Source organism: Scyliorhinus canicula, chromosome 2 (genome assembly GCF_902713615.1).
Source record: "Scyliorhinus canicula chromosome 2, sScyCan1.1, whole genome shotgun sequence".
Taxonomy (NCBI): Eukaryota; Metazoa; Chordata; class Chondrichthyes; order Carcharhiniformes; family Scyliorhinidae; genus Scyliorhinus; species Scyliorhinus canicula.
The window spans coordinates 271,390,025-271,410,770 of record NC_052147.1 but is presented as its reverse complement, the minus strand read 5'-3'; the positions used below and the strand labels follow the sequence as shown (position 1 = coordinate 271,410,770).

Genomic DNA, 20,746 nt, shown 5'->3' with positions numbered 1-20,746 from the left:
AGGATGGTTATCCAGCAGTTTAGCGCAAGACAAAATGAAGAGGAAAAGCTTTGCACTGATAGATCCCCAACACACTGAATTCTACAATTTTACATGCAGCTGAATTCCACTGAAAGGCATTGGTTAAAAGACCAGTTACACTGCTTTAATGTTGTGCTGAAGGGCTGGTAATTATGGTGGGTTAGGTCCCAAAATCTCTCGACCACAGAGCATTTCCTCACTAGTCACCTTGGTCTGCTGTAATCTAATTGGTAGAGATTTCGGGGTCAGCACGGTAGCACAAGTGGATTGCACTGTGGCTTCCCGGCGCCAGGGTCCCAGGTTCGATTCCCCACTGGGTCACTGTCTGTGCGGAGTCTGCATGTTCTCCCCGTGTCTGCGTGAGTTTCCTCCGGGTGCTCTGCTTTCCTCCCACAGTCCAAAGATGCGCAGGTTAGGTGGATTGGGCATGACAAGTTGCCCTTAGTGACCAAAAAAAAAATTAAGAGGGGTTATTGGGTTACAGGGATAGGGTGGAAGTGAGGGCTTAAGTGGGTCAGTGCAGACTTGATGGGCCAAATGGCCTCCTTCTGCACTGTGTGTTCGATGTTCTATATGAGATTCATTGCTGTGATTAGCTAGCAATTATTATACTTGCATTGTGTACCTACTAAAATGGCAGGATGAGAACTAGATGGACCTTTGCCCTTTTCAGCTGCCAATACTTACATTCCAATGTGAGGGAGGGGCACCGGCAGAACAGTCTCACCGGGACTTTACCATCCAATTTCAAAATTTATGAGATTCAGACGAGGATAACATTTTATTTCAGTGTCCATTGGAGTGCAGAATACATATTTTTTGACAGATTTATGAGCTTTTCAACGACTTCCAAATGTTATGATAAGCCTTTAGGATGGGATTGTCCACTTGCCAATGCCAAAATCATGTTCGGCGATTGGGTGGAGAATCCTTTTTGATGCCGAAATCGGGGGCGATGCCTGTTTTCAGATGCTCCGCCCCCTCCAAAATGGCATCACGTACCAACCGACTCAAGAGCAGCTTCTTCCCTACTGCCATCAGACTTTTGAATGGACCTACCTCGTATTAAGTTGATCTTTTCTCCTCACCTTGCTATAACTGTAACATTATATTCTGCAGTCTCTCCTTCCTTCCCTATGTACGGTATGCATTGTTTGTACAGCATGCAAGAAACAATACTTTTCACTATATACTAATACATGCGACAATAATAAATCAAATCAAAGATGGTACACACGGCTGCCACTGTTAGTCAGTGGTGGAGGGTTTGAATATTTGTGGAAGGGGGAGCAATCAAGCGGGGCTGCTTTATCCTGGATGGTGTAGAATGTCTTGAGTGTTGTACGAGCTGCACTCATCCAGGCAAGTATTCCATCACATGGAATGACTTGGATGAGGGAGTTGAAGGGTGGGTCAGTAAATTTGCAGACGATACGAAGATTGGTTTAGTTGTGGATAGTGAGGAGGGCTGTTGTCGGCTGCAAAGAGACATAGATAGGATGCAGAGCTGGGCTGAGAAGTGGCAGATGGAGTTTAACCCTGAAAAGTGTGAGGTTGTCCATTTTGGAAGGACACATATGAATGCGGAATACAGGGTTAACGGTAGGGTTCTTGGCAATGTGGAAGAGCAGAGAGAACTTGGGGTCTATGTTCATAGATCTTTGAAAGTTGCCACTCAAGTGGATAGAGCTGTGAAGAAGGCCTATGGTGTGCTAGCATTCATTAGCAGAGGGATTGAATTTAAGAGCCGTGAGGTGATGATGCAGCTGTACAAAGCCTTGGTACGGCCACATTTGGAGTACTGTGTGCAGTTCTGGTCGCCTCATTTTAGGAAGGATATGGAAGCTTTGGAAAAGGTGCAAATGAGATTTACCAGGATGTTGACTGGAATGGAAAGTAGGTCATACGTGGAAAGGTTGAGGGTGCTCGGCCTTTTCTCATTAGAACGAAGAAGGATGAGGGGCGACTTGATAGAGGTATATAAAATGATCAGGGGAATAGCTAGAGTAGACAGTCAGAGACTTTTTTCCCGGGTGGAACAAACCATTACAAGGGGATATAAATTTAAGGTGAATGGTGGAAGATATAGGGGGGATGTCAGAGGTAGGTTCTTTACCCAGTAGTGGAGGCATGGAATGTACTGCCTATGAAAGTAGTTGAGTCGGAAACATTAGGGACATTCAAGCGGCTATTGGATAGGTACATGAAAATGAAATGAAATGAAGATGAAAATCGCTTATTGTCACGAGTAGGCTTCAATGAAGTTACTGTGAAAAGCCCCTAGTCGCCACATTCCGGCGCCTGTCCGGGGAGGCTGGTACGGGAAATGCGGTAGAATGATGGAGTATAGATTAATTTGTTCTTAAGGGCAGTACGGAGCATTGTGGATAACACAATTGCTTCACAGCTCCAGGGTCCCAGATTCGATTCCGGCTTGGGTCACTGTCTGTGCAGAGTCTGCACATCCTCCCCGTGTGTGCGTGGGTTTCCTCCGGGTGCTCCGGTTTCCTCCCACAGTCCAAAGATGTGCAGGTTAGGTGGATTGGCCATGATAAATTGCCCTTAGTGTCCAAAATTGCCCTTAGTGTTGGGTGGGGTTACTGGGTTATGGGTATAGGGTGGAGGTGTTGACCTTGGGTAGGCTGCTCTTTCCAAAAGCCGGTGCAGACTCGATGGGCCGAATGGCCTCCTTCTACATTGTAAATTCTATGATAATGTATGATTAATCTCGGACAAAGGTTCGGCACAACATCGTGGGCCGAAGGGCCTGTTCTGTCCTGTATTTTTCTATGTTTTCTATCGATGAGTACGCCGCACGTCATTGGGCTGGCCTCAGGGCGTCACCTGAAAGTTTTCCCCCGATCCTCCGCCTGCCCCCCAATGGGCTGACTTTCCGATGGCGTGTGTCAATTGCAGTCTGAGTTTTTGTCAACCTCGCGTGGCGGCTGCGGACTGTGTGCCGCGCCACCACAGTCATGGGGGGGGGGTAAATGTTCTGCTGGCTTGGACGGGGCTTTGGAGGGGGCGGGGGGAGGCTGGTGGGGTTGTTCCAGGGGTGGTGACGGGGGTTACAGAGGGGCACTATTGGACAGGCCGTGTCTGTGCGCGGTCGGTGCCATGTTGTATGGAGTGACCGCTGCAGGTCGTCGCCGTGCACATTTGCGGCCACCGACCCAGCCTTCTGCAGCAAAGAGTTCTGGCCGTTTCTGATGGGAACGCTGGGGGATTTATGTGGTGCGACTGCTAGCCCCCCACCGTGCGGCGCATCGGTGCGGGGTCCGGCGCTGACTTTTTAATCGTAAAACTAAACATTTCCTCCGGACATAGCTTCTAAATCGGAGAATTCAGCCTTTAGAGTTCTACTGAGCAAGTGGATATTGTTGCATAGAGTTGGGAGGATGTGGTACGTGGGATGGGTGGAGGGCTTGGGTGATGGGGAAGAGGTCAGTTAGGGGAGAGTAAGTCAGGGGTGTAAAGGATCGGTGAAGGGATGGCATTGGCAAGGAAAATGGGGACGTGGGGTGAATTGGGTTGAGTGTAAAGTTTTACTTTCATCTGAAGAAACAGGCTGATGTTTCCTGGAACAGAGGCGGGCTTTTTAACCTGGCCATTTTGTCATCCACCTGCCTCTCTCCCCATCTCTACATCCACGCCGTCCCACACTCAAAATTTATGAAAACCCGACCCACAGGCACTGCAGTTACAGAAGCAAAATCATGACATCAGGATGAATCCTGGCACCCAGTTTCCTCCTCGAATGGGAACGTTCTGGCCTCTGTAGCACCCAGGCACTTTGGCACTGCCACAGTGCATGGGTGGCATTGCCAGGGTGTCAGGCTGGTCGTGCCAAGGTGCCAGGGTGCCAGTTTGGCACTGCCAGGCATCAGGGAGGCATTACCTGTTAATGAGTGAGGGTTCTTGGGGACCTCCTGAAGATGGGGGGGGGGGGGGGTTGAATGGGGGATCTGTAAAGGGACAGGTAGGATTGAGGAAGCAGGGAGGCTGCAGAAGGACTTGGACAGGCTAGGAGAGTGGGAAAAGATGTGGCAGACGGAATACAATGTGGAAAAGTGTGAGGTTATGCACTTTGGAAGGAGGAATGGAGGCATAATGTAGTTTCTAAATGGGGAGATAATTAGGAAATCACAAGCACAAAGGGACTTGGGAGTCCTTGTTCAAGATTCTCTTAAGGTTAACGTGCCGGTTCAGTCGGCAGTTAGGAAAGCAAATGCATTCATGTTGCGAGGGCGAGAATACAAGAGCAGGTATGTACTTTTGAGGTTGTATAAGGCTCTGGTCAGACCCCATTTGGAGCACTGAGAGCAGTTTTGGGCCCCATATCTAAGGAAGGATGTGTCGGCCTTGAAAAGGGTCCAAAGGAGGTTCACAAGAATGATCCCTGGAATGAAGAGCTTGTTGAATGAGAATGTTTGAGGACTCTGGGTCTGTACTCGTTGGGATTTAGAAGGATGAGCGGGGAATCGTATGGAAACTTACAGGATACTGCGAGGCCTGGGTAGAGTGGACGTGGTGAGGATGTTTCCACTTGTGGGAAAAACTAGAACCAGAGGACACAATCTCAGACTAAAGGGATGATCCTTTAAAACAGAGCGGAGGAGGAATTTCTTCAACCAGAGGCTGGTGAATCTGTGGAACTCTTTGCTGCAGAAGGCTATGGAGTATGTTTAAGACTGAGATAGATAGGTTCTTGATTAATCAGGGGATCAGGGGTTAGGACGAAAGGAGGAGAATGAGGATGAGAAAAATATCAGCCATGATTGAATAGCAGAGCAGACTCGGTGGGCCGATGGCCTAATACTGCTCCTATGTCCTGTGGTCAGGAGAGGCGTTGGGCCTGAAAGGCAGGGGGGAGAGAGATTGGGGCAGCCTTCCAAAATGACACCCCGATTTGCGAGTCGCCTTTCCTGCTCACGAGCACAAATCCCTCTTAGTGCAGTCTCGCCAAGGACTAAAAATGGCAAAGTGCCATTGAATCGGTGTTACAAGTGCCGGGAAACACTACGCGAAACGTGCCATTCACCAGATTTACATAGATACATAGAAGATAGGAGCTGGGGGAGTTCTTTTGGTCCTTTGAGCCTACTCCGCCATTCATCATGATCATGGCTGATCATCCAAATCAATAGCCTAATCCTGCTTTCTCCCCATAGCCTACAGATACATTTAACTCAGGTATGCTGAATCGTGCCCCATAAATCTAGCACGAAACAAGACCTATAATGGAATGATGAAATCTCAAAATTCTGACTCAGTGTCTTACAAAATTGAGTGCTCTAGCACTTGCGTGGTGTTTTGTGTTTAGGAACAAATAATTGGATCTGTTGAATCTCTGTGGAGTAGTGTAGTGAAACATACGGTACATTTGATGGTGATCGCTGAATACAGTATCTTATCTGCACCAACCTCAAAGGGCCATGGGTTAGAAGCTGGATCTCACAGTGTCCATTTTCTGGATGTAAAATGGGTGGCAAGGACCAAATGGCGGGCGGCACGGTAGCACAGTGGTTAGCACTGTCGCTTCATAGCGCCAGGGTCCCAAGTTTGATTCCCAGCTTGGGTCACTGTCTGTGAGGAGTCTGTACATTCTTCCCCTGTCTGCGTGGGTTTCCTCCGGGTGCTCCGGTTTCCTCCCACAAGTCCCGAAAGGCGTGTTGTTAGGTGAATTAGACATTCTGAATTCTCCCTCTGTGTACGCAAACATGCACCGGAATGTGGCGACTAGGGGCTTTTCACAGCAAACTCATTGTGGTATTAATGTACGCCTACTTGTGACAATAACGATTATTATAAGATTATTAATATATAATAAATTCAAGGCTCAACCAGCAGGAGCATCTGAAAAACATCTGACCAATCAGGGGCTGGTACCTGAAACAGGTATTAGGACAGGGGTGGGCAAACTTTTCCGTGCAAGGGCCACATTCAGAAATTCACAATTTTAAAGGGCCGCATTGTATATTAAGTAAAATAATTACTTCACCCGGTTATGATTCTGGGTGCCTCATATAGAACATAGAACAGTACAGCACAGAACAGGCCCTTCGGCCCTCGATGTTGTGCCAAGCAATGATCACCCTACTCAAGTCAACATATCCACCCTATACCAGTAAGTAACCCAACACCCCCCCCCCCCCATTAAACTTTAAAAAAAAAAAAAAATTTTTTTAAAAAACTTAAAAAAAATTTTTTTTTTCTTTTTTAATGACTTGGTGGGCCGCATAAAGACCTTTGGCGGGCCGCATGCGGCCCGCGGGCCGTAGTTTGCCCACCCCTGTATTAGGATCTCTGCAAATTCTAATACCGATCTGAGCTACTTTGACCAGTTTTTCCCATTCCAGGGCAGGATTTTTAAAATTTCAGGTCAGGAATCAGCGCGAGGGTAAAATACTGGTCCTGTACCATGTCTGAAACAGTAAATCAACCATTATTTAGCATGGATTGGCCAATTAGTGCCCAGAGGTCACATCCGTTGTGCATGGCCACAGCTACCGAGCCACCATTGTGGAGGGGGAACCTCTCCTTAGTGTTAATGGTCAATAGAGCTGCAATAAAGTCCCTTTGGGGAAGTATTAGGGCTTCATGACATGAGCATAAAAAGAGTTTCATCCTGGTTTTGCGTGGAATTGGCAAACCAACATCAATAGGGAACGGTACTCAACAAAATATTGGGATTGAGGCCAGACAAGTTCACCAGGCCTGATGGCCTACATGTAGGATGTCAATGGAAGTGGCAGCGGAGATAGTGGATGCATTGGTTATAATATTCCAAAATTCCCTGGACACGGGAAAGATTCCAGTGGATTGAAAAAATGCTAATGTAATGCCCTTATTCAAAAAGGGAGAGAGGAAGAATGTGGGAAATTACAGACCAGATCGTTTAATATCTGTTGTTAGGAAATTGTTCGAATCAACTCTCAAGGAAGTAACATCAGGACATTTGGAAAGTCAAAACGCTATCCATCAGAGTCAGCATGGTTTTATGAATGGCAAATCATATTTGACTAATTTGCTGGAGTCCTTCGAAGATGTAACAAGTAAAGTGGATAATGGGGATCATATAGATGTAATATATCTGGACTTCTGGAAGGTGTTTGATAGGTGGTACATGGGAGGTAATTCACAAGGTTAGATCATTTGGAATTAGGGGTAATTTATTAACTTGGATATATGCCTGGCTGATGAACAGAAGACAGAGAGTCGAGATAAATGGATCATTTTCTGGATGGCAAGATGTAACTAGTGGGGTGTCACAGGATTCGGTCCTTGGGCCCCAGCTATTTACAAACTATATTGCTGACTTGGATACAGGGACAGAAGATACTATAGCCAAATTTGTAGATGACATAAAAATAGATGTTGCTATTCGGAAATAAGACCTTACAAATGGATATAGATAGGTTAGGAGAGTGGGCCAAAATGTGGCAGATGGAGTTTAATGTGGATAAGTGAGGTCATACAATTTATCAGAAAAATGGAAAGGCAACTTATAAAATAAATGAGGAGAGACTTTGGGGAGCACCATTGCAGAGGGATTTGGGTGTTCTTGTGCATGAGTCACAGAAAACAGGCATGCAGCAGATAATAAAGAAAGTGAATGGAATGATGGCATTTATAGCTGAAGGAATAGAGCATAAAGGTAAGGAAATATTGTTGCAACTATATAAGGCATTGGTGAGACTACGACTGGAGTATTGTGCACAGTTCAGAGGAGGCTCACGAGATTGATTCAGAGATTGGGGGTTTGTTGTACGAAGAGAGATTGAACAGTTTGGCCTCTGGCCTGTTGAGTTTAGAAGAATGAGGGGGGATCAAATTGAAACATACAAGATGATAAATATGGATAAAGTAGACGTGGAGTGGGTGCTTCCTCTTGGGGGGCATTCTAGAATAAGAGGTCATAGCCTTCAGATAGGAGGTAGAGTACCCAATTCTTGCTGTTTTGAATTAAGGGGCAATTTAGAGTGGCCAATTCATCTAGCTTGCACATCTTTGTGTTAGAGGGGGTGAAACCCATGCAGACACAAGGAAAAATGTGCAAACTCCATATGGACAGTGACCTGGGGTCGGGATCAAACCTGGGTCCTCGGCGTCGTGAGGCAGCAGTGCTAACCACTGTGCTGCCGTGCTGCCCAATCCCAAAAGGTTGTTAAAGGTTGTTGGGCAGGATGGTAGAGTTCAGACAGGATGAGATCAGCCATGATCGAATGGAGGAGCAGAGTCGGTGGGCCAAATGGTCTATTTCTGCTCCTATATCTTATGAACTGATGAACCCTGGGTGAGGTTCTCCGTCCGTTCACACCAGCAGGATTCTTCAGACCCGCTGCAGCGAATGGGAGATTTGACTGAACGTAAAATTCTCCATCCTCGCCAGCAGCGGCAGCAGAGTGCAGTGGAATCGGAGAATCCCGGCATCTCTGACTTTCTTCTGCAGGCTTGGAAATAAACCTGTCTCAAGGTGAAGGCTATAATATAATTTTTTCTTCAAGTGTTGGATTTGACACACGGGGTGGTCTACTAGATGCAACCAGATGGCTGGGTGGAGGGGGAAAGAGAGATATCCTGGGTCTGCCACAAGGAGGCTGCCTCCAGCCAGGGTGATGCGGGGTGGGGGTGGGGGGGGGGGGGGGGGGGGGGGGGGGCAGGGGTGTGGGGGGTGGGGGGGCATTCCAGTCCAAGGATGCGACCAAACCAGCAGTTGCCACCCCATGTGCTTTTTTTCACATTTATGTCAAGCCAGGAGCGCATAACATTATTGCTGTGAAACAAAAAAATAATCCCCCTGCTAATGCTTTGGAAAAAATAGGTTCCTTCTCTTGCTAAGGGCCAAAGTGAAGGCATCTTTCTTAAACAGTTCTCATTTTTTTAAAACAAACTGCCTGGGCATGGTATCAGAGTAGAGAGGGTAAGGAAAGGATTCTTCAGACTGTTCTGAGTTCTGCTAATGTTACACTACTATTGATTTTGATTCATGCGATCGTATTCCTCACCTTTCGTCTCTGCTTGCTAAGCAGAGAAGTTTAAGTCAATTTAGTCAGATGTCATTGAACTATTGAACCAGCACTGACAATGCAATGGTCAGTTTAGTCACTTCAGTCAGCCCAATTAAAGGACATCCCATGCATGTGGCACCGAACTTTAATCAGTTGTGGACAGATGCAGGGAAAAGCTAGATAAAGCATCTGGTTTGACTGGTATCGAATGGTTTAGTATAACAGATAAACTCATAATTAAATGTTTCACTTGGTGGAATTAGCAATTATATGTGGCATGTCTGAATCGATTGACAATATATCAAATATATGGTTTGTGCTGGTCTGTAAAAAAACAAATTGTTCAAACAAAAACAATTGGGGCGGAATTCTCCGCTCCCGTGGAAAATCGAGAAGGCCGTCGTGAACTCGGCCGAGTTTCACATCCTTTCAGTACATCCTTTCTCAGGTAAGGAGACCAAAACTGAACACAATACTCCAGGTGTGGCCTCACTAACACCTTATACAATTGCAGCATAACCTCCCTAGTCTTAAACTCCATCCCTCGAGCAAGGAAAGACAAAACTCCATTTGCCTTCTTAAACACCTGTTCTACCTGTTAACCAACTTTTTGCGACTCATGCACTAGCACACCCAGGTCTCTCTGCACAGCGGCATGTTTTAATATATCATTTAGTGCCAGCCTCCCCGAACAGGCGCTGGAATGTGGCGACTAGGGGCTTTTCACAGTAACTTCATTTGACGCCTACTTGTGACAATAAGCAATTTTCATTTCATCCCTTTTGCTGTTATTCCTACCAAAATGGATAACCTCACATTTGGCAACATTGTATTCCATCTGCCAGATCCTAGCCCATTCACTTAACCTATCCAAATCCCTCTGCAGACTTCTGGTATCCTCAGCACTTTTTGCTTTACCACTCATCTTAGTGTCGTCTGCAAACGTGGATAAATTGCACTTGGTCGCCAACACCAAATCACCTCCAATATTTATTTAATTACTAGAATACAACTGCAACTCCCCGAAGGTTCTCCCGGGCCCAGTACACACTCGGATCGACGTATCTGTGTCCCAATGAACCCTTGCTAAAGGGTATAGCTCCCTTATCTGGGGGCATCTTATTCAGTTGAGGTCACTGGGGCTCTGATAATGCAGACTGCACCGTCTCCGGTCTGGTTATAACCCCCTCACAGGGGTTCTGGTGAATCCATTTTGACCGTGTCAAAAGCACATATCATATATCAGATCAGCTCTAGGAAGTCGAAGCATCCTTCCCAACAAGAATATTTTTGATTGTAATCAGAATGACTACAGTGTGACTCATTAGAACAAAGACAGACACATGTAAGACAGAGCTAGATTCTGTTATAGTAAAGCTAATGGCAGGATTCTCCGACCCTCCTCACCGGGCGCGATTCCGACGCGGGGGCGGAGAATAGCTGTTCATGCCGGAAATCTGGCGCGATGGTGCTTCCGCAGACCGCAGTTGCGGCATGGTCGACGCGGCGCTGGTCAGGGGCCGACTGGCCGAACTCCCACCAGCGTGGTTCACATCTGGTACCACCTTTCGGGAGCTCGGACCCACGACGCAGTGGCGGTCCTGATGGGGGACGGGGGTGGAATCTGACTCTGGGGGGGGATCTCAGTGATGGCCAGGCCCGCAATCGGGGCTCATCGATCAGCAGGCCATCACGATCTGGGGGGGACCTACCTTACTCCAAATGGGCCCGCTATGTGGCTCCGCCATGTCGGCAGCGCCCACGCGGAAGTGGGCCTCCGCGCGCATGCCCGCACGCCGTGTGGTCTGGACAGCAGGGCCCCACCGGTGGCCAGAGCTGTGGGATGCACACCGGGGCTCTGCGAGCCCCCTGAAAAACAGAGAATCACGAGGAAAAAGTCCAGAGTGATTCTCGCCCACTTTCCAGCGGGTGTGGGGACTTAGTCCACAAATGAGAGAATCCCGTCCCATGTTTTAGATGAAATAAAGTGGCCGAAACCCTCTTCATTCAGAACTATCTTATGAAGTTTCAACTGTTTTCTCGCATTTACTGCTAGCACCAGCCAGGGGTTGGTTTAGCACAGTGGGCTAAACTTCTGGCTTGTAATGCAGAACAAGGCCAGCTGCGCCCGTACCGGCCTCCCCGAACAGGCGCCGGAATGTGGCGACTCGGGGCTTTTCACAGTAACTTCATTGAAGTTAAGTGACAATAAGCTGTTATTATTATTATTGCATTTTGAGCTTCTAAGGCAAGTTAAGATGCACAGCCCCCAATTCGTAAGCTCCATATACCCTCATACCTCGAATGTCCTATGTCCTTTGAATGGCAAGAAGTCGCAAGAAGATATAGTTGTGATGTACAAGTAGCTCCAGGGCATAACAATTGAAAATAAAAAATTTTAAAGGTGCGTGTGGCAATGATGCGAATTGAAAGCATTGCATCTCTCATCACAATTGATTAAGAGTACCTCGTAATCAATATCCAGATGATCAAACTCTCCTCTGGTTCGGAAGTGTTGTGTGTGCTTATCCACGGTGAAATTCACTTGCTTGTTGTAGCGTTCGATTGTAATTGAGTGCCAGTGTTGATCGTCGAGCAGGCTCCCCAGTGTGACCGAGGTGTGACCGTTAACTGATCGCAGCTTTGTATCACCTAGGGTTTTAACGAAAAGAAACAAAGGAAATAAATCAACAAAATCCAACACTGAGTTAGCATACTGTGTGCATTAATAACCCGAAAACAAGGTGACACCGGCGCCGCAAGGTTGTGTCCTTGCACACTGAGGTCAAAGGCAGCCATTCTATAGTCTATGTAGCATCCTTTGAAAGTGTTTAGGTGCCTCTTTGCGAAAGCTGTTTGCGGATCTCAAGATTTGATCTCACGTCCATTGCTCCTGTCTGTGCCCAGACTTTTACACTTCCGACCCCAATGGGTTTTGAAGCGGGGTAAAGACATGAAATTGCATCCTTCAGGAAGAGATCAGGTGAGGTCAGCCTGTCCTGATGTGGTGGTGATTTTACACTGCAGCAGGCAGGTCCTCGGGTTGCCCCCCTCCCCCCCATCCGAATTAAGGCCCTTAAGTGGCCTCAGCAGTGTGCATCACCTTGACCAGGAAAGATGGCAGGGATTCTGGGAAAGCGTGTGATGTGTGTGGTGTGCAAGATGTGGGAAGCATCCAGGGCAGTCACATCTACATGAAGTGCTGGAAATTAGCAGCCCTTGAACAACATGTGGCTGATTTGGAGCATCACTCCCATCAGGCAGGAGATTGAAACGTAGGCGGCGGGATTCTCCGCGGCTGATGCCAGAATTGGGAAACGATTTGGGCGGAGAATCGGTTGCACCACCGAAGTCATGGCGGGCGACAATTTCACGCCAAATCGCAATTCTCCATAATCTCGACAGCAGCATCAATGCGATCCAGAATGCACGTGCAGTAAACACCATCGGAGCAGAGACGATTAAGAAGTGACCTGATTGAGGTGTTCAAAATTCTGAACAATTTTGATTGAGTGAAGAAGGACATCCTGTTTCTGCTAGTTGGTAAGTCAGTGACGAGGGGTCACAAGTAAAAATTGTTAACAAGAGTGCGGTGAGGAGAAATTTCTTTGTTCACATTTGAAATGTACTGCCTGGGAGAGTGATGGAGGCGGGTTCCATAGGAGGTTTCAGAAGAGAGCTATATATTTGAAAGTGATGAATTTAGAGGGCTTCGGACATAGGGCTAGGGAATGGGACTATCTAGGTAGCTCTTTTGGGAGCCGGTGCAGACAATTGGGCTGAATGGCCTCCTTCTGTTGTGCACCAATTGCCATTTAAGTGACTTTTCCGGCCCTGCCTTAATTTTTAGGTTGGCATGTGAATGACAAATCTGGGGCGGCGGGGGTGTGTAGCGGGGGCGGGGTGGGAGGGGGTGGGGACAGAAGAATGACCAAGCCTACATCTCAAGTGGGAATGGGGAAAAGGACCTGCATCAAAAGCCCACTGACTGGTGGCACCCTCCCCTCAAGGCCTCCCAACGTAACTCCCACCCCAACACCAGTCTATACCCCTAAGCAACTCCCTCATGGACGCCAGGCACTCCTGCCTTCCACCTAATGAGCCCCCTACCACATACGGTAGCACAGTGGTTAGCACTGTTGTTTTCGAGCCAGGGACCTGGGTCGAGTCCCGGTTTGAGTCACTGTCTGCGGAGTCTGCACGTTCTCCCTGTGTCTGCGTGGGTTTCCACCGGGTGCTCCGGTTTCCTCCCACAGTCCAAAGATGTGCAGGTTAGGTGAATTGGACATTCTGAATTCTCCCTCTGTGTACCAAAGCAGGCACCAGAGTGTGGCGACCAAGGAATTTTCACAGTAACTTCAGTGCAGCGTTAATTTAAACCGACTTGTGACACTAACAATAAAGACTGTCGGCGGGATTCATCATTTTTGTTGAAGTCGACGCAGAATTCCTTGGACTTTCACAGCAGTAAGACTGGCAGCGAACCTGATTGATTCAGCAACAATGGAGGGGCTAGCACAGGCACCTCTTGGAACACAATTGATTCCAATGAGAAACGGTGCGGGATTCACCAGGTCCGTGATTGACATTCGGGAGGCTGACAAGCTGCAGCCGCACACACATATTACACTCCCCACACACACTTATCCCAGCCAACAAGATGCCACTGGTTGTGCTGGAGCATGCCCAGACAGCTGATGGGTCGGCTGTGGTCAGAGGGCACCTATGGGGTTTGTCTGGGAGTCACCTGTGTGACCCATGGCACTAAGTTCACATGGCTGCCTTTCCTGCCGGCAGCGATTCACAGCTGATAGATGGGCCGAGTTCCCAGCCGTTTACGGCTGTTTTTACGAACGGCAAACACACCTGGTCTGGCCGTTCGTAAAAACGGCCGTAAACACTCGCATTTTATAACCATGGCACCGATTGGCACGGCAGTACCACGGCCGTGCCAAAGGTGCCATGGACCCGCGATCGGTGGGCACCGATCGCGGGCAGCGGGCCCGATGCCCGCGCACTATTTCTCCTTCCGCCGCCCCGCAGTATCCATTTGCGGAGCGGCTGAGGGGCAACCCGGCCCACGCATGCGCGGGGTTCGCGCAAATGCGCGATGACGTCATCCGCGCATGCGCAGGTTGGAGTCTTCCAATCCGCGCATGCACGGCAGACGTCATATGACGCGTCAGCTGGCGCTAACTCCGGCAAGCGGGCTTAACGAAATTCGTTAAACCCGTGATGCCGGAGCTTACGGCGTCGGGCTGCTAGCCCCGACCGGGGACCAGAATCGGTTCCCGGTCGGGAAGGGGGGGGCTGGCGTCAAACCCGCCCGGGTTTGACGCCAGCCTTACGATTTCTCCCCATATGGGAGAATCTCGCCCTGAGTTCATGGTTATAGAGGGGATAATTTTTTAAGCTAATGAGATACGCCGTGAAGCTCCAGTTCTTCCAAGAGTGAAACTCTTCAGGTGGAATTTTCCCATTTTTCAGCAGAGAGGTACAGACCACTCCGCCAGCAACTTAGGCTTTAAAAGATGGGGCACCCTTTTTAAAGAGTGTTCCGATACAAAAAGTTGATAATAGAATCCTTCCCAAACACCACTCCCCTGAACACCCCTCCTGCACGAACACCAGTGGGCAGTTCCAGGAGCAGTGCCAGGATCCTTTCCCGCCTGACTCATGAACTCACCTGAACACCTCTGGTGGGTTCTGCTGGCCAGGTCCATGCCGGGAGACCTGTCGCAAGGGATTATCAGACATGGAGGCTTGACAATAAGATGTAAATTTAATGCAATGGGCTTCCCGATGTTGAATGGCGGGATTCCCGTCATGTCATTGGCAGGAAGCGGAGACAGTCGCAACGGATTATTCCGTCGGCGTAAATGGGCATCTCGTACAATTTTTTGCTCCCGCCGCAGATCCCATCTGTCTTAAAGTACTGCAACACGATCCTTACCGAGATTGATTTGCAGTGAGAGTTTGCCTTTCTTGAGTTCCAGCGTGATGTAATCACCCCGTTGACCCTCTCCGTGCAGGACCACTCCATCGCTTTGTAACGTCTTGAACTTCAGGGAAATCATGTCCTTTACCGTGCTCACACTCTTCTGGTTGAATCTGTAGAGCAGCGAGCTTCTGCCGTCAAAATCAGCCATGTCCGACTCTGTAAAATCACAAGCACAAAAGGTCATTTCTTCCACAGGTTGCCTCTCTCCATTTTTTGCGCCTACCGTCATCCCCCAACCCAGACCTTACCCAACACCCATTCAAACATGAGGAAGCAAGCACAGCTGAAGCCTGGTCACACATTGGGAATTGAATTCCAATAATTAACCCCCTTGCGTTTCATCACCTGTGACCACACCATCGGGATTTTGTTACAGTAAACAAGAGGAAACACTTCCCAGTGACAGCAGACAGATGAGTAACCAAAGGACAAATGAAAGGTGAATGGCAAAGGCACTAATCCTGAGGGGCAGAGATTTTCTTTTCAGCAGCGAGTTATGATTTGGATTTCACTGTATGAAAGTGTGGCGTAAGCAGATCAAACAATCAATTTTTAAAAGGAATCAGATAAATATGTGAAGGGAAAAAAATTGCAACGCCATGAGGCAAAGAATTCTTCGAGACAGGGAAGCAAATGGACGTATTAGTGAGAGGCAGCATGGTTTTGTGAAGGGGAGGTCGTGTCTCACTAACTTGATGGAGTTTTTCGAAGAGGTCACAAAGATGATTGATGAAGTAAGGCAGTGGGTGTTTTCGATATGGACTTCAGTAAGGCCTTTGACAAGGTCCCTCATGGCAGACTGGTACAAAAGGTGAAGTAACACCCGATCAGGGGTGAGCTGGCAAGATGGATACAGAACTGGCTAGATCATAGAAGGCAGAGAGTAGCAATGGAAGGGTGCTTTTCTAATTCGAGGGCTGTGACTAGTGGTGTTCCGCCAGGGTCAGTGCTGGGACCTTTGCTATTCTGAGTATATATAAATGATTTGGAGGAAAATGTAACTGGTCTGATTATTAAGTTTGCAGATGACACAAAGGTTGGTGGAATTGTGGATAGCGATGAGGACTGTCAGAGGATACAGCAGGATTTAGATCGTTTGGAGACTTGGGCGGAGAGATGGCAGATGGAGTTTAATCTGGACAAATGTGAGGGAATGCATTTTGGAAGGTCTAATACAGGTAGGGAATATACAGTGAATGGTAGAACCCTCAAGAGTATTGAAAGTCAGAGAAATCTAGGTGTACAGGTCCACAGGTCACTGACAGGGGCAACAAAGGTGGAGAAGGTAGTCAAGAAGGCATACAGCATGCTTGCCTTCATTGGCTGAGGCATTGAATTTAAGAATTGGCAAGTCATGTTGCAGCTGTATAGAACCTTAGTTAGGCCACACTTGGAGTATAGTGTTCAATTCTGGTCGCCACACTACCAGAAGGATGTGGAGGCGTTAGAAATAGAACATAGAACATTACAGCGCAGTACGGGCCCTTCGGCCCTCGATGTTGCGCCGACCTGTGAAACCATCTGAAGCCTATCTGACCTACACTATTCCATTTTCATCCATATGTCTATCCAGTGACCACTTAAATGCCCTTAAAGTTAGCGAGTCTACTACTGTTGCAGGCAGGGCGTTCCACACCCCTACTACTCTCTGAGTAAAGAAACTGCCTCTGATATCTGTCCTATATCTACTACCCCTCAATTTAAAGCTATGTCCCCTCGTGTTGGTCATCACCATCCGAGGAAAGAGACTCTCACTGTCCACCCTATCTAACCCTCTGACTATCTTATATGTCTCTATTAAGTCACCTCTCAGCCTTCTCCTCTCTAACGAAAACAACCTCAAGTCCCTGAGCCTTTCCTCGTAAGACGTTCCCTCCATACCAGGCAACATCCTAGTAAATCTCCTCTGAACCCTTTCCAAAGCTTCTACATCCTTCCTATAATGTGGTGACCAGAACTGCACGCTGTACTCCAGGAGCGGCCGCACCAAATGAAATGAAATGAAATGAAAATTGCTTATTGTCACGAGTAGGCTACAAATGAAGTTACTGTGAAAAGCCCCTCGTCGCCACATTCCGGCACCTGTTCGGGGAGGCTGTTACGGGAATCGAACCTTGCTGCTGGCCTGCTTGGTCTGCTTTCAAAGCCAGCGATTTAGCTCAGTGCTAAACAGCCCCTAGAGAGGGTGCAGAAGAGATTTACCAGGATGTTGCCTGGTATGGAGGGCATTAGCTATGAGGAGCGGTTGAATAAACTTGGTTTGTGCTCACTGGAACGACGGAGGTTGAGGGGTGACCTGATAGAGGTCTACAAAATTATGAGGGGCATAGACAGAGTGGATAGTCAGAGGCTTTTCCACAGGGTAGAGGAGTCAATTACTCAGGGGCATAGGTTTAAGGTATGAGGGGCAAGGTTTAGAGCAGATGTACGAGGCAAGTTTTTTACACAGAGGGTAGTGGGTGCCTGGAACTCGCTGCCAGCGGAGGTGGTGGAATCAGGTATGATAGTGACATTTAAGGGGCATCTTGACAAATACATGAATAGGATGGGAATAGAGGGATACGGACCCAGGAAGTGTAGAAGATTGTAGTTTAGTCGGGCAGCATGTTCGGCACGAGCTTGGAGGGCCGAAGGACCTGTTCCTGTGCTGTACTTTTCTTTGTTCTTTGTTTGTTTTGTTCAAAGGCAGAGGAATGATACACGGCATTAATTAATAGTTAATTAATTAATTACACGGTTAATTAATAGAAAGCAAAGAGTGGGGATTAATGGGTGTTTCTCTGGTTGGCAATCAGTAGCTAGTGGTGTCCCTCAGGGTTCAGTGTTGGGCTCACAATTGTTCACAATTTACATAGATGATTTGGAGTTGGGGACCAAGGGCAATGTGTCCAAGTTTGAAGACGACGCTAAGATGAGTGGTGACGCAAAAAGTGCAGAGGATACTGGAAGTCTGCAGAGGGATTTGGATAGGTTAAGTGAATGGGCTGGGGTCTGGCAGATGGTACAATGTTGCCAAATGTGAGGTTATCCATTTTGGTCAGAATAATAGCAAAAGGGATTATTATTTAAGTGATAAAATATTAAAACATGCCGCTTTGCAGAGAGACCTAGGTGTGCTAGTGCATGAGTCGCAAAATGTTGGTTTATAGGTGCAACAGGTAATTAAGAAAGCAAATGGAGTTTAGTCCTTCATTACTAGAGGGATGGAGTTTAAGGCTAGGGAGGTTATGCTACAATTGTATAAGGTGTTAGTGAGGCCACACCTAGAGTATTGTGTTCAGTTTTGGTCTTCTTACCTGAGAAAGAACGTACTGGCGCAGGAGGGTGTGCAGAGGAGATTCACTAGGTTAATCCCAGAGTTGACGGGGTTGGATTACGAGGAGAGGTTGAGTAGACTGGGACTGTACTCATTGGAATTTAGAAGGATGCGGGGGGACCTTATAGAAACGTATAAAATTATGAAGGGAATAGATAGGATAGATGCGGGCAGTTTGTTTCCACTGGCGGGTGAAAGCAGAATTAGGGGGCATAGCCTTAAAATAAAGGGGAAGTAGATTTAGGACTGAGTTTAGGAAGAACTTTTTCACCCAAAAGGTTGCGAATCTATGGAATTCCTTGCCCAGTGAAGCAGTTAAGGCTCCTTCATTAAATGTTTTAAAGATAAAGATAGATAGTTTTTTGAAGAATAAATGGATTGAGGATTATGGTGTTCGGGCCGGAAAGTGGAGCTGAGTCCACAAAAGATCAGCCATGATCTAATTGAAAGGCTCGAGGGGCCAGATGGCTTACTCCTGCTCCTAGTTCTTATGTTCTTATGTTCTTATATTCTTATACCAATTGGACAGCTCTCTCAAAGAGCTGGCACAAGTTATAGCCACTGAATCTTCACCGAGTTTCTTGATTATGCCTCTACCGTTTATATAAGCAGACAGTAGCCTTTTGGAGAGTTACTGAAAGGTACTTATTTTTCAGGTGAATTTTCATCATTGCGGAGGTGTTAATGTGGCAGAGTAAGCCACCTATCCATTGTAAAGCCAACACGGTAGCACAGTGGTCAGCACTGTTGCTTCACAGCTCCAAGGTCCCAGGTTCGACATTCTCTGTGTGGAGTCTGCACGTTTTCCCATGTCTATATAGGTTTGCTCCGGTTTCCTCCCACAAGTCCTGAAAGATGCACTGTTCGGCAACTTGGACATTCTGAATTCTCCCTCTGTGTACCCGAACATGTGCCGGAATGTGGCAACTAGGGGCTTTTCACAGTAACTTCATTGCGGTGTTAATTTAAGTCTACTTGGGACAATATAGATTATTATATTATATTAATCTCTTTACGTTGAGCTTCCTAAAATAACGTGGAGCTTCTTACAGATGTAGATAATGCGGTTTGAATGAAAACTCATGTGCCACCACCACTGGCCTCAAATGGAGGTGGCCAATTTGCTCTCAAAGTCAGGGAGTGATGGATGGGAATGGGAACTTTGAGGAGGTAAAGTTGATAGCATAGAATTGGGTGTCTGACAACATACAGTATAATTGTCATCCCTGCTTTCTCAAAAGCAGCCCTTGCATGGTTCTAAACAGCAGGTAAAGGCAGATCTCTATAAACCATGCTGAATATTCTCCCACCTTTTGAAGCTTAGAGACCAATGAGACTCACATGTTGCACAGGATGAGAAAAGCTGGCATACGTGAAGCCTGCGGACTTGAAGCCGGAATCAGGACCACACAATTGTTATTAATTAGCATATGTTCACCAGTTAATGACATTTAGAAGGCTGTAAAGTGAAGTGATGAGGATTAATGAGAAGGTGTTATGCCCAGTGAACATCAGGCCCAAACATATAAGTGAGGAGAAGTCCACAAACATTCTAAAACCACCATACACTTGATCAACAAAAAAAAACATTGTGAGGCACTTCACGGGAGTGGTTTCAGACAATATTGATTCTCCGAGACGGGGATGTTTAGGGATGGAATTTCGGAGCTTTGGCAATAAGCAGCTGAAGGCATGGCCGCCAATGGTGAACTGAAGAAAATTGGGGATGGGTAAGAGACCAGAATTGGAGGGACGCAGACGTCTCTGAGGATGGAAAGGTTGGAGGGAATCACAGAAAGAGAGAGGGGCGAGATGTGGGCGGGGCTCAAGGTCGGGAATTTTACATTTGAGGTGTTTTAGGCTGGGGGCCACCGAAGGTCAGTAAGTACAGGGGTGAACAGACTCCATGATAGGGTATGGGCAATAGTGTTTTGAATCAGTGTAAGTTTACAGAATGTGGAAAGAGGGAGGGCAGCCAGGACCACAAGCAACTTGGGAACTGTATGATGTTAAGTAGGACACTGGTACTGATGTACAATTGAAAAGTGACAATGGAAGGATGGGCACTCCTGGGGTACAATTCAACTGGCATTTTACCATGAGACAAATTATGTGAGCTATAATAATGACTCATCACTCTGAATTTCCCTGTCTAACTTGGCATTGCCTTCTCGGAGCCTTGGGTCAAATGCCCATGGGCTTATCACTAATAATTATACTTACACTATAATTGAAAGGAGAAAGAGAGATATATTAGTAGGTGCTTGTGTCATATATGATACTCAAAGGGCAGCACAATTGCATAGTGGTTAGCACTGCTGCCTCACAGCGCCAAAGACCTGGGTTCAATCCCAGCCCTGTGTCACTGTCCGTGAGGGGTTCGCGCACTTTCCCCGT

At 47.4% G+C, this 20,746-nt stretch overlaps 1 protein-coding gene across 1 annotated transcript in view; it reads right to left on the bottom strand.

Annotated features, from left to right (window-relative positions):
• Nucleotides 1-20,746, bottom strand: part of LOC119962140 (contactin-associated protein-like 5) — a 1,413,266-nt gene that overhangs the window by 772,080 nt on the left and 620,440 nt on the right. Inside the window, exons 5-6 of the mRNA XM_038790064.1 lie at nt 14,986-15,189; nt 11,500-11,684 (exon numbers count right to left, since the gene is read on the bottom strand). Coding sequence (XP_038645992.1) covers nt 11,500-11,684; nt 14,986-15,189 — 389 coding nt within the window. The remainder of the gene's footprint in view (nt 1-11,499; nt 11,685-14,985; nt 15,190-20,746) is intronic.